The 16,245-nt window shown below is 44.5% G+C and overlaps 1 protein-coding gene across 3 annotated transcripts in view; it reads left to right on the forward strand.

Moving 5' to 3' along the window:
• LOC311426877 (phospholipid-transporting ATPase ID-like) overlaps positions 1-16,245 on the forward strand; it is an 86,711-nt gene that overhangs the window by 32,735 nt on the left and 37,731 nt on the right. For all 3 annotated transcript variants that reach the window (XM_084503660.1, XM_084503659.1, XM_084503661.1), the window contains 4 exons: positions 1,892-1,950; positions 11,828-11,941; positions 14,096-14,194; positions 15,163-15,224. In XM_084503660.1, coding sequence (XP_084359786.1) covers positions 1,892-1,950; positions 11,828-11,941; positions 14,096-14,194; positions 15,163-15,224 — 334 coding nt within the window. The remainder of the gene's footprint in view (positions 1-1,891; positions 1,951-11,827; positions 11,942-14,095; positions 14,195-15,162; positions 15,225-16,245) is intronic.

Genomic DNA, 16,245 nt, shown 5'->3' on the forward strand with positions numbered 1-16,245 from the left:
ACATATATTTTTTCTTTTATCAGGCATCTCACACATTAGTTGCCATCAACAGAGGAGAAAGGGAGAGCTTTGGGGCTGGAACATAGAAAGAATGGGTCAGCTGAGTAAGGTAGAAACTGGCCTGGAGCACTGCTGCCTTAGGGAGTTTGTGGAGCACAGACAGGAAAGGTTCCTAAGACTGGGAAAAGAGCAAGCATAGCACCTACCTTGAAACAAAGGAAAAAGAAAAGCTGAGTGATTACAGATATATAGGCCTCACTTCTTGGGTAAAGGTTGAAAGAGTCAAACAAACCACTTCAAAGTAACTAGAAGTGTGTGGGGGAAGAGATAATTAACAGCCAGCAGTCCAGAAAAACTACATCAAACCCAAATTAATTCTATGTTAGTGGTAGCCCGAGGGCTAGTGAAAAAGCCTTAGATAGCTGTTATGTGTCCTGGCTGTCACTTTAGCACTTTTACAAGTAAACTGGAGAGAGATGCTCAAGATAGAGATACTCACTGATAGAGATACTCAAGAGAGATACTCACTGTAGAGTGAGTGCCAAACCTTATTATTATTATTATTATTATTTTCAGACGCTGAGAGTAGTTATCAATGACTGGTAATGAAACTCAAGAGTGTCATCATAGATGTATCCCGGATCTGGTATTCAGTATTATATTTTCCGTCTTGTCTGGCAGAATAAAGCACACACTTAGTAAATCTGCATATGGTACCACCCTGGCAGGAACTACAAGCACACCGAAAGATAGGATTAGAATTGACTAACTGAAGACATAGTCTGAAAAAAATTGGATGCAGTTCAATAAGGACAAATGAAAGTTTTGTATTGCCTGATGAGGCATCAGCTCTGCCAGAAAGGATCTGCCAAAATGGATTTTATTCTGGCACACTGTCATCCAAGTGCTGGTGGTGCAAAAGGATATTATTTTAAATGACTTCTAGGAGATTTTCCATTTAAATATTTGTTGTCACTAAGATAGTTGGAGTGTTCCTTGTACTCCTGTCAGCTTTGGTAAGCCCCAGCTGCAAACTAAGGCTCTTTTTGGGTGCTGTGCTTCCAGAATGAGGTGAACAAGCTGGGAAGCCCACTGGGGAGCATCAAGAATGATGCCACTTCTGAGAGATTAACATGTTAAGAAGTGACTAAAGAAATGAATTGCCTTTTCTTCCAAAGAGTAAACTACAGCAAGGCTTAGCAGCCTTCACTACATAACAAAGTCATCTGGGCTCTGTGTCCTTGGCAAGTAGTACAAGGAAATGACAGGAAGCAGAAAGAGCACCTTTGATCATCACAGGACAAGATACAATTTGTTTAAATTGAAATAATGAGTTTTACGTTAGTGGGAAAAAAACTTTCCCCCTGGGAAGGACACTGCAGTCCTGGAAGAGGCAGTCAAAACAATAGCCATCACTGCAGTGTTTTAGGGCATTTACTGAGATTGACAGCCACGACCATCCCTTGAGGTAGAGGGTAGATTTGGTGACCCCTTGAAACCCCTTCCAGTATTTTTTTATTTCAGGATAGCTGTGGTGGGATGATGCAAGGATGTACTGGGGGAAGGGCGCCAACAGTAGGCTCATGGCAACAGCTCTAGAGGCTTCAAGGGGAGGAGATGAAGCAGGGCTTCATCTCATGTCATTCATATTGATCAGCACTAGTTGAATGGTGATTCCTGCCCAAGAGAAGGTGAACAACTTGTTAAACCACTGCTTTATCAGTGCCACCAGCATCTTCAATTCCCTGACATGGGACATTCAGCACAGAGTACAGATTCCCATTGACATTACCTTTCAGCAGCTCTGCTTGATTTTTCTGATGATTCATTTGTGCCGGTATTGATTCTGCCTACCTTCAAACACATCTGATTTGTTTCTTCTTCTTTGCAGAGGAAGAGAGACACCTTCAAGCAAACAAACGGGATTTTAACCTGCAGTTTGAATATGCTGTAAGTAACCAGCATATGTTGCTCTGTGCAGATGCAGTGACAGATGCTGCTGCATCTGTTTCATGTCTTCTCACTACAAGGCGCTCTCCCTTCGTGTTCATTTCGATGTTTCAAGGACACGACATGAGTGAGTTCTGGCTATGACTCCACAAGCAATGGGTTTAAGCCTACACTTAGGGAAGAGGATTAATTCCCTGGGCTTACCAGAAAGACTTGGGCAAAGATTTTTGCTGTGCCCTGTGGTGAGATGGAGGGGTAGATGTGCCAGGGAGCACGTCAGAAAGATGGTTCATTTCTGAGTCACTCACGGGCAGCTCTGTCTTTGGAGTCAGCCCTGAGAATGGGCAGTCAAAGGAGGCCTAATGCTGGAGGAGCACAATGCAGTGGCTTTCTACACTTCCAGAAAATTGTTTGTCAGCCAAGTGTTTGCAGGATCAGGCTCCAAGGTCTTTCAATAACGGAACCTGGGGGGAGATTTCTGTTGGAAATGTGGCTTCATTTAAAGTAAAACATGAAAGGAAATGTGTCAGTTCCTCAGCTCTCACAGCAAAATCCTCTCTGTCAGGAAGGTTTTGAGTCTGGCCTTCGTGGCTTCCTGCCAGCTTTTATTTCCAGCTCCTTAGCAGCCTTGTTGGGTTACCGTTGTGCCATGAAATCTGTGCCTCCAAGACGTACCATGGCATGGGCTGGCGGTCACCCAGGTCTGCCAGGCTCTGATTTACTGAGCTGGATTTCCAGAGGGGGGCCATTTGCTGTCCCTTTGTGCAGAGGAGGGCTGGCCCAGATGGTAGACCTGTACTGCCTGGCTGCAGGGTCACCTCCTTGGTTGGGCAATCAACACATTTGCAGCTGCCAACTGATACTGAAATGAATTTTGTGAATTTTTGTCCTCTGCATATCTGAATTCCAGAGGTGAAATTCATCCTTCAGCTTTACTCAGGAGCTCCTTTGAATCGTGTTTTGTTTTAGGAACATTGCGGATGTTTGCTTGGTAATTTCGTAACTGGAAACACTCGACATTTCAGAATAGTGTGATTTCTTGTGAGATAGAAATTTTGACTTGCCACAGGTTTGACTTAAAATCTCTAATGTAGCTGATCTGTTGCAACATGAACTGGATGCTCTTCAGTAATCACCTCTCATCCATGAACTACACAGGTTAGAGAGTTCCTAGGCACAGAGCTGCTGCATGTATCCCGAATATGAAATATGTTGTGCTTAGTATATGTAAAGGACTATGCAGCACAAATGCTTTATCAAGCCTGGTGATTTAGGACTGGGAAAGTGCATTTGATTTGCATAGAACCTGCTGTTCCAGTGCTGGGGTGGGCATTGCCTCTATGTGTGGATTTTGGATCTTTCATGGGATGATTGGAATGTGGACTATGGGCAGCAGTGGGGCAGGGAAGCAAGAGGGAGATGTACAATGAGGTCAGGGCAGAGAGAGCAAGCAACTCTTCTGGTGCTGAGTCAATTTTTGTGAAAAGCCATTCATAAAGCTAACTGCATGCCACTGCTTCCCAGCTGATTGCTTACATGCCCAAGGGTTTGCAAATAACCAAAATCAAGGTGAGGACTGTGAGAGCTCTGGATAGTTTCCATAAGAGTCTATTAATTAGGTGTGAAAGCACAGGCAGCCAAAAAGCCAGCTCAATATAATCTGTTAAACCTTGGCTGCGAGTTTCAGTAATCATACCCCTCATTTTAGTCAGCTATGGCTCATGATTTCTTGAGTCTGGTGTAGAATGAGGCTTAAAAATTTTAGAAAACTGTCCAGAAAGAGCCAAATCCTGAGTAGGTAGGTGGGTGGGTCATGAAGTACAAAAATGCTTTATGACGATGCAAGCACTGCCAATACTGTACAGGGCTGAACATCATGTCCTGGGCTGCTTATTTCCAATAAGTCTTGACAAAAGTTCCACTTACTAAAATCACATTGCCATGGTGCATGACAGTTACTAACCATGCTCATAAATTCATTTAGGTCCTGTGGTTACATCTGGAAATGGCCAAAAGAGAGAAGCTCCCATTGCTTTGGCATATGCATTGTACTCTAGCAGTGCTGTAGTCCATCAGAAGGGTCAAATCCGGGCCCCTTCCAGATTCAGATTTCTGTGATTGCTGTGGGGTCACACTGCTGAGCACTAGGTTCTGGTTCAGCAGGAAGGACCAAGACCATCCGGACTCCAGACCCTGCCCTGGGGTGCTCAGGTCCAGCAGATGTTAGGTTCAATTGGCTCTCAGCATGCTGGCATTTTGTGGATGGAGCAATTTCCGTCTCCTGCAGCTGAGGTCCTCCCTCCTCAAGATGTGTTCGCACTTGTATATGTTTAATCTGACATATACAAACCACAGAAGTGTTTGTGCTCTCCTTGTTTCATGGTGGTGCTCAGCTTTTCGGGCCAGGAGAATCTGCACAAGTGGGCAGGATGATCAGAGGGGCCAGGAGGAGAAGAGCAGTCCTCCAGCTCTCAGTCCCACAGTGAGGACAGTTAGCCCTTGTCCTTGTGCCCAGGAGTCTTGTCTTCTCTCAAGACAGAAGGGAGGATGTGCTGAGTTATTGCACTTGAATATAAGGGATATTGGGCAGAAACTAGAAGGAAACAGAAATACAACAAACCTTAGAAAGTGTTTTATACAGTGAAAGCCACAGGGATGGGGTTTATTTTACTTGGTAACTTAAAGCCATGTAAGCCATAAAACCTATAGAACAGGTTCTTGTAACAAAGCTAGGTGAGGCAGTAAATGTTTCTTCAGGGTGAGGCAGCTGCTGAGAAAGGTCAGTGCGGAGAAGAAAGGGAAATGCAAACAGAGGTGTAGTGTATTGCTGTGCCAGGCTGTATGTCACAGCTGGCACACAGGTTTGGGCCTTTCACTAAAAAGACAGTTTCTTTTGTGTAGGCATGGATCAAAAGTACAGAGCTGCTTTGTCTCCTCGGTGAGAACAGGGAAGTGGGCATGTGCAGCTGGAGGTGGTGTGCTGGCCCCGAGTCGGTTGTTGTTATCTTCCCTGCACGGTGCAAAGTCTATGGGTTATCTGTGAAGGAAGAAATGGGGAGAAAAAAATAATAGGAAAAAAAAATCAACTGTGTATGGAGGGTGACATCAGCTCTGGAGGCTGGGTCTCCTGATGTGAAGCAAGACTCCTGAATACTCTCAAACCAGCTCTGCAGGAATGCGATGCACTGCGGAAAGCAGCACTTGCCAATTCATGCAAGGGCACGTCCAGATCACACATGGACCTGCAGGAGGATCCAGAGGGCAGCTTTGCTCCCTCAGTTCATCAAAAAACAACGCGAGGGGTTGGATGGTGCAGGAAGCTGATGGTTAAAGAAGAGGATAGGAGCTACACATGGCAGAGATCCCATTAACACAGAGGCAGAGAGACAGTTTCAGAGGAGGACATGAAGGCCTGTCCATGCAGAGTGCTGTGAAGTGTTTTCTACTGTGGGATGGAAGACTGGTGTGGTCTCATTGATCTGTGTGAATGGAGGCAGTGCTAGCTGAGAGAGGGGCGAGGGAAGTGTTTCTTACCTGGTGATGCCCCTTACGTGCCTTCTGATGAGTTTTGCTGTGGTTAAGGGCAGCAGCTTCTAGCAGTGACTCTGGTAGTACTTGGGTAGGTCAGGATTTATTTGGACTTGGTGTGAAGACTGAAGATGAAACTTGAACTCTCAGACTGATGCAGCCCCATTCTTGGCTTTATCCTGCACAGCAAGAACACAGTAGCTTAAAAAAATAAACCAAACTTTAGAACAAAGTGCTGTGCAGTTAACTGGAAGGGCTGAGTGTGAAGGTACGAACTGCCCACCAGTTCACAAAATTAGTTTGGAATGAGTCAGAATCGAAGCGTGAACAAGTGACATGGAAAGGCACTTAGTGCGGCACAGAAATGGACTCAATATGGGTCTGCAAAATTGAAAAGTCAAGTCTTAATCCTGTATTTATTCACACCTCAGGCAGACAGATCCTTCCGGGCTTCTGTAGGAGATTTGCCTGCATAATGACCAAAATGAAGTGAAAAGCAGGGTGCCAGGTGTGTTCCAGTGAGATTTAAATGGATTTATCACGATTCCTGTCTGAGGTGATTCAGCCTGACTGCACTGTCCCCAGCACTACCACCATGGGGAACGCATCAGCACAGACCCACCGCAGTGGGCCAGCCCTGCACCTCTCTGTCCATGGAAATTCTGGAGAGCAAAATCTCTTCTGAAGGGTTTTAATATTTGCTTTGATTCCAACTCCCTTTTATTTCTTCGCTTTCACATTGGAATTCAGCACAGCTGCACTGGGACGTCATGAAGGGCTGCGAAAACAACTTTGAAATTGGATTGCAGACAATAGGAGAGGAAATGCAGGGCCCATGAGTCAATGACAAGTTTCATCTTGGTTCAGGATCTAGGGTCAAACCAGCATCCTTTCTGCAGGGCCAGCAGCGAGGGGGCTGCTTGCACTCTTTTTGTTTCCCCTGGTCACCTAATGAATTCTCCAGTGAAATAGAGGGGATGTATATAACTTCCTATGGCCAATACACATTACCCTGGGCTGGAGGGGCAGCTGGGTTATTTCTTTGAAATTTCATGGGAGAGGAAGGAGCTGGGGCAGTGGGCTCAGACTGCTCCACCCTCTGTGCTTGCATGCTTCAGTCTGAGAAGGATGCCCAGGGGGTTATCCGCAGGGACCTTGCTGGTATGTGGTCAGGAAGGCAGCAATGTCTGCCTCTGATCCCATCTTGAACCTGCAAATGTTTCCCACCTTTGTCATGCCTGAGGTTGAAGGGAGTGTGTTCTGATAATGTGCAAAGTGGTGTCAGCAGCTCCTGAAGGAGTGCCTGCAGCAGTGACCTGCTCTTTCTGCATTTAGGAAAGCATTGGCTGGATCCATCCAAACAACCTCTGAATCACTGTCCCAGAGCAGCCCCACGAGAGGGGATGAGCTGGGAGCTGGAGTGACCCCAGTGCATTCAGTGTCCTCCCTGACCGGGGCACAGACCTGCAGTGCCTGGTCAGCGGATGGGGCAGGCTGGTTGCAGGGTCCGTACTGCAGTCCCAGTCAAGGTTAAGTAATGATCCATTTTAGGTCCATTTTAGGAAGCCCAGTCGGGAGTAGTGGGAGACAATCCAGAGACAGGGCTGACAACAAGACCACACCATAAGTCCAAGGTTCATTTGGGAGGCAGGGCTCAATAGGTTTGGCAAGCCACGCCACCTCTTTCTGCCCCCATGCATACTCACCACAGTGCGACTGATTAACAGCTCTGTATCAAGGTGGCTGCAGGCAGAAGGAAGGAAAACTCAGCCCAGTGAGTGCATTTTCCTAGAGATCTTCCTGGAATACTGTATGTGTGATTGGATACTGGAACTCTATTATTAGTTGCAAGAGGCAAAGGCGGGTCAAGGGTTTGCACATATAAGAAATTTCCAAAGCTGTTAAAAAAAAATAATTAAAAAAAAAAAAAAAAAGAGAGAGTAGAAGCAGTGTGGGTTGGATATGAATCTTTCAATTTCTGGTGTTAGGCCAATCCTTTTCTTCCAAGAGTCAGGATGAGATCTTTTCAGGCACCAGGTAACCTCATTGCCTTCCAGTGGGCCTTTCTCAGTCATGTTGAGCTGGGGCTGCTGCCCACTTTGGGGGATGAGGCAGTGAGCTTCCTAGGCTTAAAACAGGTCTCATATGGCTATCCCGTACTGCCTATGAAAACAAAGCCTCAGTATCACCACGTGCCCTGTTCCACGGGTTTATTAAACAAGTCCTTGAGCACATTCACAGTACTATGTCATGTGTCTGCATATGGCAGCTGTGTGCTTCCAAACTGCCCTACTGCAGGTGGACAGCATGCCGCTGAATCGCCCTCCTGCCATCTCCTTGCAAGGCTTTATCTGAGCACCTGGGAAGGCCGTTTGTGTTTCTCAGCTGCTTTGTCGGTCTGTATACCCCGTGCTACACGGGTGCCAGTGAATTACCAGGTGTTGTGGCACACCTTCCTGATGAACAGCCAAGTTTTCTCTAAGATTTGCTTTGGGCCATGTTGTCCAGCTCCTAGAAACTCATATAGGACTGAGTTAGGGGGACAAACTCAGATGGATTATGCCTTGCCATACCCTGCTTTTTCTGGGCATCCCCCTTTAGCCGCTGCAATACGACCACAAATCCACAGTGTCTCTTATTTCAAGGAGATGACTTTCTGTTTGCTCTGCGAACACAGGTAGGAGCCATCTGCCAAGTGCTTGCCCGCAGCCTGACGTCAGAGGCAGGCATCTGAAAACACCCCCGAAGTAACAGCTCATCCGCCAGATCTGGACTAGTGTAACCGTGGTGCTATGAGCACTATTCTTAGGGACAGCATTGCGGTGGAGTCGCACCTCCAGGAGGTGCGAACGTAGCCCCTGAAAAGAGCAGATGAGATTAATCCCTCGCCCACAGGTCAGTACTGCTCTTCACGTCCTGAGAGCCAGGGGCTGGGTAACCAGGGTCATGCTGGTCCTTGGGGACACAGGTCCATGGCTGTCGGAGGTAAACCACAAAGTCTAGAGCAGAACGAGGGACTTTGTGCTGGGCCCATGGAGCTGCTTGTCCTGGATGTTTGATTTTTGTGATTCTGCCGGGGAATGAGGAGTTCCTGAAAGGCCTCTTCATACTTAAATGTCACTTCAAAGGTTTTTCCTCTTCATCGCTTGTTCCACATAGGAGTCTCCCTCACTGAGAGGTAAGGAGGATGATGTGCTACAGGCATTTCTCTTAAAATGATGGCTGTGGATGGACTGTTTAACACAGTGTGGTGCCCCTGGTACATGTAGCTCCCATCCCAGAGTCAGGAACAGCTGTGAGTGAGTGGCATTAGGCATTATGGAACAGGGTAGGATGTGGAGCAGAGCCCAGATGAGGTTTCCCTATAACAGAGACCCCAAGATGTCAAAGCACACAGCCCTGGAGTTCTGCATGAAAACGTGAACGACCTCTCACACGGAGCTTCAGCTCTATCCTTGGATGGGAATGCAGAGCTTTCAGCTGGAAAGGCTGATGCTTCTCCTAGTTTGTTTCTACCATCTCATACTTAAATCCCCTTAGCCCCTGAAGGCCACGAACAACTTAGTTGTTGAACTAGAAATCTTTGTAATGATTATGGGGAGTTCTTCTAGTGTTGGGTTTTATTTATAGATTTTGGAATAGTGGGCAGCTCCACTGTGATATTACCTGTCCTCATCCTGAGGTTCACAGTGTCCCAAAGTCCCCAAAACTGCACATGACAAACATTATCACTATCTTCAACTGATGTGGAGAAAACACTGGATGTTCAGATCTGTGTAGTTAAGCATGTGGAAGCTGTTATGTTTGGGGATTTTAACATGCCTAATGGCAATAGGAAACAAATTGAATGTCTCTGGTTCATTTGGTGGTTTTCTTGACGTAATTAATGGACAGAAATAGAAGGCAGGAATTGAAATAAACCACTCCCGTTCTTTTCCTACCCAGCTCTGTGATTTTTGCAGGCAAAATCCTTTAAACTTTGTGTTTACAGATTAGTTTTTCCCATGTATATGACCCTCTGAAATCTGGTGACGCATGAAGGTCAAGTTCCCTGTCCGCACTTTTTCCTGTAGCGACTGTCTTCTCTTTTTTTAAGTAAGTGGCAGTGATTATTGTTATTATTATTATTTTTTGGTAGGGTTGTTGAACATCTTTAGATTCAGATTTTGTTAAATATAATCTGCCAGACTCTGTTGGGCACAGACTTGTCAACAGAGGCATTTAATTTTCTGAATTTTGTGTTTGCAGGGAATGCTGCTATTCTGCTGCTTCTGTTTTAGCAGTGTCCATAGAGCCTGCATGCAGTACATATCCCGTGCTGAGGAATTCTGAAATTAACCAAATTTAATAAGGTGACATGGTATTTAGATCACAGGTGGAGTTAGCCACACCCAGCAATGGCTACATGGTGCCAGGAGACAGGCAATATTTTTTCATATGATGATCACTGATAATCATCTCTTCTTGCCTCCGACTGGAGGATTTGGCTAGCTCTTCCATGAAGGGCGTTTCCACCTCTGCTCTTTTAGAGGATTATTCATTGGCTTGTATTAAAGGATAAAACATGAAGTTGGTGCCAAAGAGTGTTGCTGTACTTTGTGTCTGGATGTAGCCAGAAATCTAATAACTGCATAGAATTGAATTGCTTCCCCCTTACACACTTGATGGTGATGATGATAAATAACTGGTTTAACAGTGGAAACATGCTGATATGAGTCAGTTTAGAAGTAGAGGTCCTAGATTAATGTATGTATTAATGTCACCATTATAGCTGCCAGTATGGTTGCCGTTTGCTCTTCAATGGAACCAGCAAATCTACTGGATGAACATGCACTGTACTATATAAGCCTCCTTGGGTGCTGTCATGCTAGGTTTTCTTGGAGGGGGTTAATAGGCTTTTTTTCTAGAGAGCTTTTCTGAGATAAATTTTAGATATGCTAGCAACAGATGGCATACATGCTTCCAGGACTAACCCTGGATGAGTGAGTAATAAACTTCATTTAAAAGGAAAACACAGCACACCTCAATACCAAGGGGAGGAAAGTGCCTGCCATTTCCCTACAGTGCTGGGAAAAATAGTTGTCAAAATTCCTGTCAAGCTGAGGAACAAACCTGTGGGTCACATCTGCTTGCCCAGATGTGTGTAGTTCTTTCTGCCCTTGGTGTTGAGACCGTGGGCTCATGCCGTGCCTCTTTCTATGCTCAGTGTGTCCCTTCATACTTTGTTGTGCCCTCAGGAGCTTGTATTTGATACTCCAACAGAGTGTTAGGCTTGAAAAGAGTAAACCTCTGGATTGATGCTGGGCACACAGCCCAGGATCTCACATTGCTACCACAGCCCTGAGCACCGCTACTGTGCAGGACTGTGGAAATAGCACTTGCTGCTACCATGCTGCTGAGAGGCGTGAAGAGGTGTTGCTCTGGCAGCTGGTGTATTGGGCAGCTCCAAAGAGCACTACAAAGCACGGGCAGACCTGTGCTAAAACCTCTAGGAATTTGGGACAGCCCTAGCTGGTGAGCTTAGTACAATGGATTGAGCCATGGTGGCAAGAAAGAGACCAGAGAGCTCTGATCTTTAGGGAAGAAAATAACCCATGCTGTAATCCTGAGCTCATATCTTTCTCTGTTTTGAAGCAGACAGACGGGGGACCAGCCATTGCTTGTGGCTGGAGGGGCTGTCTGTAATTAGAAAAAGAAACTGGAAATAGGGAACAAAGCTGCAGCTTGCTTAGTGAAATGGTGATTTCCTGCATTAGTGGCTGTTTGCACAACACCACGTTCAAGTGATCCCTATGGAATAGAAACCAGTGACCTCGCCAGGCTGCTGAATCAGCTACAGGCCATAATGCCAGGCTCTCCCCCTGACAGACCTATAGCTCCAGAAACTGCTGCTGTGAAGTCTCAGGACAAGTTATATATAAGTGGCCTTGCATGTGTTTTCTAACTCTGTTTTGTAGATTCTACCAACAAAATGTCTGGCTTGTGCTCCAGTTATGTGTTTGTTTTTTTTTTTTTTTTCAATTCTGTTTGTGCATCTTGCAAGTGGAAAGAATAATAAAAGGACAACATGTCTCTGAGTGACTACACCTACCTGCATCCACCTGCAACTGCACTGGCATAAGCTGAGCATCATGTTTTCATCAATTCCGTGAGGAATTCTCTGTTTACCCAGACTCGGCATGACTGTATGGGGAAAAGGAAATGATTTTTGAGCTGCTGCTGAAAACAATGCTATTGCTAAATATAAGCAAGTAAAAACACAGTTGAAATGGGTTGTGCTGTAATTTCGTTTCCTGTTTTACCAATCCTATTTATTTGCCTTTTTTTTTTTTTTTTTTTTCCCCTACAGAACAATTCAATTAAAACATCGAAATACAACTTCTTCACTTTCCTGCCTCTCAACCTGTTTGAACAGTTCCAGCGAATAGCCAACGCTTACTTTCTTTTCTTGCTGATTCTGCAGGTATGGACTCACTGTGCTGTGCTCTTTCTAACAGATTGCGTTGTCTGTTATCAAAGCCTGGCTATGTGTTGATAGTTGTAATAAAGTGCAAGCTATTTCCCTGTTATGAATTATCATCTTAGCAAAACCTTAAAATAGATAGAAAGTAGAGGAGAAAAAAAGCAATTTCCTTTCTAACTTTTGGATGAGGGTTTGAAATAAATGAAGAAAAATATTAATTGCACTTTTCAGCAAATAGTATAAATTTTTCATGCCCTACCCTCTTACTCCTTTGTGTCTAAACCTGAGTGCTCCTGCCGGTCCTTGGATTTACATTGCTTATTCCTTTGTTATTATAAAAGGTTTAAAGGCAAAGTTTTATACTGCATTGGCTGCCTCAAAGGAAACAGCATGAAGAAGAACAAATTTGTAACCTGTACAGTTTCCCCGGGAAGGAAGGAGTTAACATCAGGAAGGCTGAGGGTTGTAGCTCTTTTGCATAAAGCTGAATATTGCTGCTCCCTGCCCAGCAGGGTGAGGACGGAGCCTAACACGGATCATACCAGACAGTGGCAGCACCACCGAACCCTGTGGCTCCTAGTGGCATCAATCTGCACTTTGCTCATAGCTGATGATGATGCTGTTACCGTATCTGAAAGCTGGACACACCAGAGAAATTGGTATCAGGAGTTCTGCCCCTTTGCCCTTTGCTAGAATATGGAAAAATGCTGTGTGGTCTGTCATTGCTGAGTCATACTGGAATACACATTATCCAAAATAAATAAATTAATAAATACACAAACAACTGGTACAATTTTGATTGTGTCAGTAATTGTATTTCAAATCCGATCATTTCAATGCACAGGATTATTCAAAATTGCCTTTTTCAAATGATCTTTTACGGTCATCAACTCAAGACCACCTAGGCATAATTTCACTCAGCCTGTACCAAATTATATATAATCTTCTGTGCTTATTTACAGGGAGTGAATTTGGGAAATTTCAGCCCACATATATTTTCCAAGAAACCAGCTTATAGTAGAAGTGCCTTTTCAGCTAAGCTAACAGCAATGTTCCTGTGTTGTTGCACTGCACTCTAGCTGTTTGTCTATCAAATTTACAGTATTTCAAGCTATTTGCCTTAAATTATTCAGCTGTGTTTTTTGCTGAGCCACCTAGGAGTGACTGTTTATAAAAGCATAGTGCTTTTTCTGCTGCCTTCATCCAATTATGCTAAAGAGGGCAACAATTAGTCTTTTACTTCTCCCCATGCCCCTGTTTAATTTTTTTTTTGCCTCTTCTGCTGGCTCACTCCATCCCTGTAGCACTGAAAGGAGAGGCTGTGACTGGTAGGCTGTGGGGACTCTGCCTCCCTGTGCCATGGGCACAGCCCTGAAGAACATGCATCTTCCCATTTAGATGAGAAGGAAATAGTTATGTGGCTCTGCAGCCTCCACAGCTGTTTGGGGCTCTGCTGGTCCCTAAACATCATTCCTTCTGGCTGGATTTGGTGATGCATGTAGGATCTGGGTAGTGACAATGCAGTGGAAGGAGCAATCCCAAAGAGTGCCTCTCCATAAGCAACTGGTTTGGTGGCATAAATGTTAGTTTAACCATGCCCACGGAGTTAACACTGCCCAAATCCACTCTGATGGATGCAGTGAGAGGGATGTCGTTCAGTGGTAGACTTGGCAGTGCTAGGTTAATGGTTGGACTCAATGATCTTAGAGGTCTTTTCCAACCTAAATGATCCTATGATTCTTTTGAAGCATTTGAAGCACTGAAAGCTCTGCACAGCAGGCCTTGATCGGATAACTCTAGGTCCCACACACCAGGCTTGCCCATGTCAGTGCCTCCAGAAAAATCCACTAGGGACTTTGTGATCCCAAAGTTACAAATAAAGAGCAACCCATTGCATTTCCTGATAGCACCTGTTTACATCCTAAATTACAGCTTGGTTTGTGAGCAAAGCATGGGTTCCCTAGCTCTCCCATATTTGTGTGGTCACATGTAAGTGACAGAGATGTACTTCTGTCTTTATTCTATATTCAGATATTGTAGAAAAATGTTGTCTGCAGCTTCTACAGAAAACAGTGTTTTATTTCCAGCTGCTGAAAAGGCAAAATAAAATAAAATAAAATAAAATAAATAATCTGAGATCTCTTCTTCCTACAGCTGATTCCTCAAATTTCCTCGCTGGCCTGGTTTACAACAGTGGTGCCCCTCGTGCTGGTGCTGGCCGTATCAGGAGTCAAGGATGCCATCGATGATTTTGTAAGATCCATTTTGCTGTTGTGTACTTTGGAGTTTGCTCATCATTCTCCAGCACAATGACTGAAGCAAACCATTTAAAATAAATATAGCCAGCGGTGGGCAGTTGGAGAACCGATCTCTGGCCAAGATGAGGTCTGAGATTAGATCCCCAAATTTATATCTCATTATCTGAAAGGGAGATAGGATTTCCTAATTGCTGAGCAGCTCAGCAGCTCCATCAACTTTATCTGGAACTGCTCAGCATGTTGGAAAATGTGATAACCAATGGGTATGCCTGGACACATGCACAGAAGTCTGATTTTAGGCTTCCACTTCAGACAACTCATTCTCTGACATATAGCCACAGTGTAGGAGGGTCTCTTAGGAAAGTAAGCATACAATCTGTGTGTAATTTTACATTCTTGCCCGACTTTGCCCCAAATCTGCTCCCTTCAGAGCTAATAGACAAAGCTCCATCAACTTCATGGAGTGAGACTAGGCCAGAGCTGAGTTCAACATCTGATTTTCTTCCTTCAGTAAAATAAGTTTGGTGCTCAATGAAGACTCAGTGCAGCTTTGCATGTGGACAGGTCAGAGATGGAGAGGTGCTTCCCAGGGAGCATCTCTGTTCATCTGGAACACCTCTGGTCACTTCCCATAGCAGAGCAGAGGGGTGGGTTTCTCTGGATGCCTAGTTTATGGAACTGTGATGGGCAGGACCAATGGCACTTGAATCAGGACTGTGCTGAGAGGCACATAAAGCCCTGCCCTCCCTTTTCCCTCAGAGAGCAAGCCCTGTGTTGCCTGCTGCTCTCTGCAGTCCTGTCTTACTAGCTGAACATGAGCTCAGCTATGACTCAGTTGTGAGTCTAATCTGCCATACCCATTCAGCCAGCTGGGTGAAAACCTAAAATGTTAATGAACTGCCTACAGCTATTGTATGCTTGGTTTCCTGGAAATGCCATTTAACGTGATGATCAAATTTTCAGAATCGACACAAAAGCGACAAACACGTCAACAACCGCCCAGTCCAGGTCCTGATCAATGGCATGTAAGTCCTTTTTCTTTTGCTGTAATTTTGGCTGAACATGTACCACTGGGAAGAGCATTTAGTTTTTTCCCCTTCGTGATTCCCAAAGATCACTAAACAATTTAAAATGGAATTGTCTTTCCACCTGTTAAGTCACAGTGCCGTTCTGCATTATGTGGCTGCTTAAATAACCCAATACATGGTAACACAATCAGTGTAGACATTATGGCTGTGATCCTGCACAGACAAAAAGTAATCTATTCCTTTTCCTGGATGTATATACATGTATGTTTAAATAAGTGCTACCTTGGGAGTATTATATTATTTTACTCCTTACCCTGCAAATGACCATCAAGGCTATCTTCCTGTCTGTGTTCATAGCCTTTATTTCAGCGTTAAGCAAAACTAGACATTAGCAACAAGTGATTTTAAATCAAGAAGTACAGCTAGCTTCCTCATTCGTGTTGTAATACTTTGAGTGTGTTTACTTATGTGCATAATGCCTCAGACTTAAAAGTACTCAAAACATTTCAAATGTATTTTGGGTATTGTACTGCTTAGCACTGTTCTTTTTCTTCAGAAGTGATAGCAGGGGCTTTGGCTGTTGTAGCAGGCAGATGTGCTGTTTGCTTGCAGCTCCATGGAGTCCAGCAGCCTTAGGACACAGCTGTAGACAGCTGTGAAGTTTCTGGTGACTTTTTTTTGTTTCTGTACTATAGATAGTAGTATATTGTGTAAACTCCAACAGATGATTGAACAGTTAAAAATATAACTGGAAACTGAAGAATAGGAACATAGTTTTTGTGCTTTCTGCTAAGTAAACCAGTTTCTTAGTTTACTGTCTATTAGTTACTGTGTCTAGTAAACAAATTAAAATAGAAACATGCTAATTAAAGAAAAAAAAAGGAAAACACAGGTCCTTCCCCAGCTCGGACTGATATTGAGGGCTTAGGTGAATTCCAGCTTGAATACCCAATCCTGTTTTGATATGTCATGACAGTTGTACCCTCTAGGATTTTCATGCACAGCTATCAAGACTTAT

This window comes from Aythya ferina, assembly GCF_964211825.1.
Source record: "Aythya ferina genome assembly, chromosome: Z".
Classification (NCBI taxonomy): domain Eukaryota; kingdom Metazoa; phylum Chordata; class Aves; order Anseriformes; family Anatidae; genus Aythya; species Aythya ferina.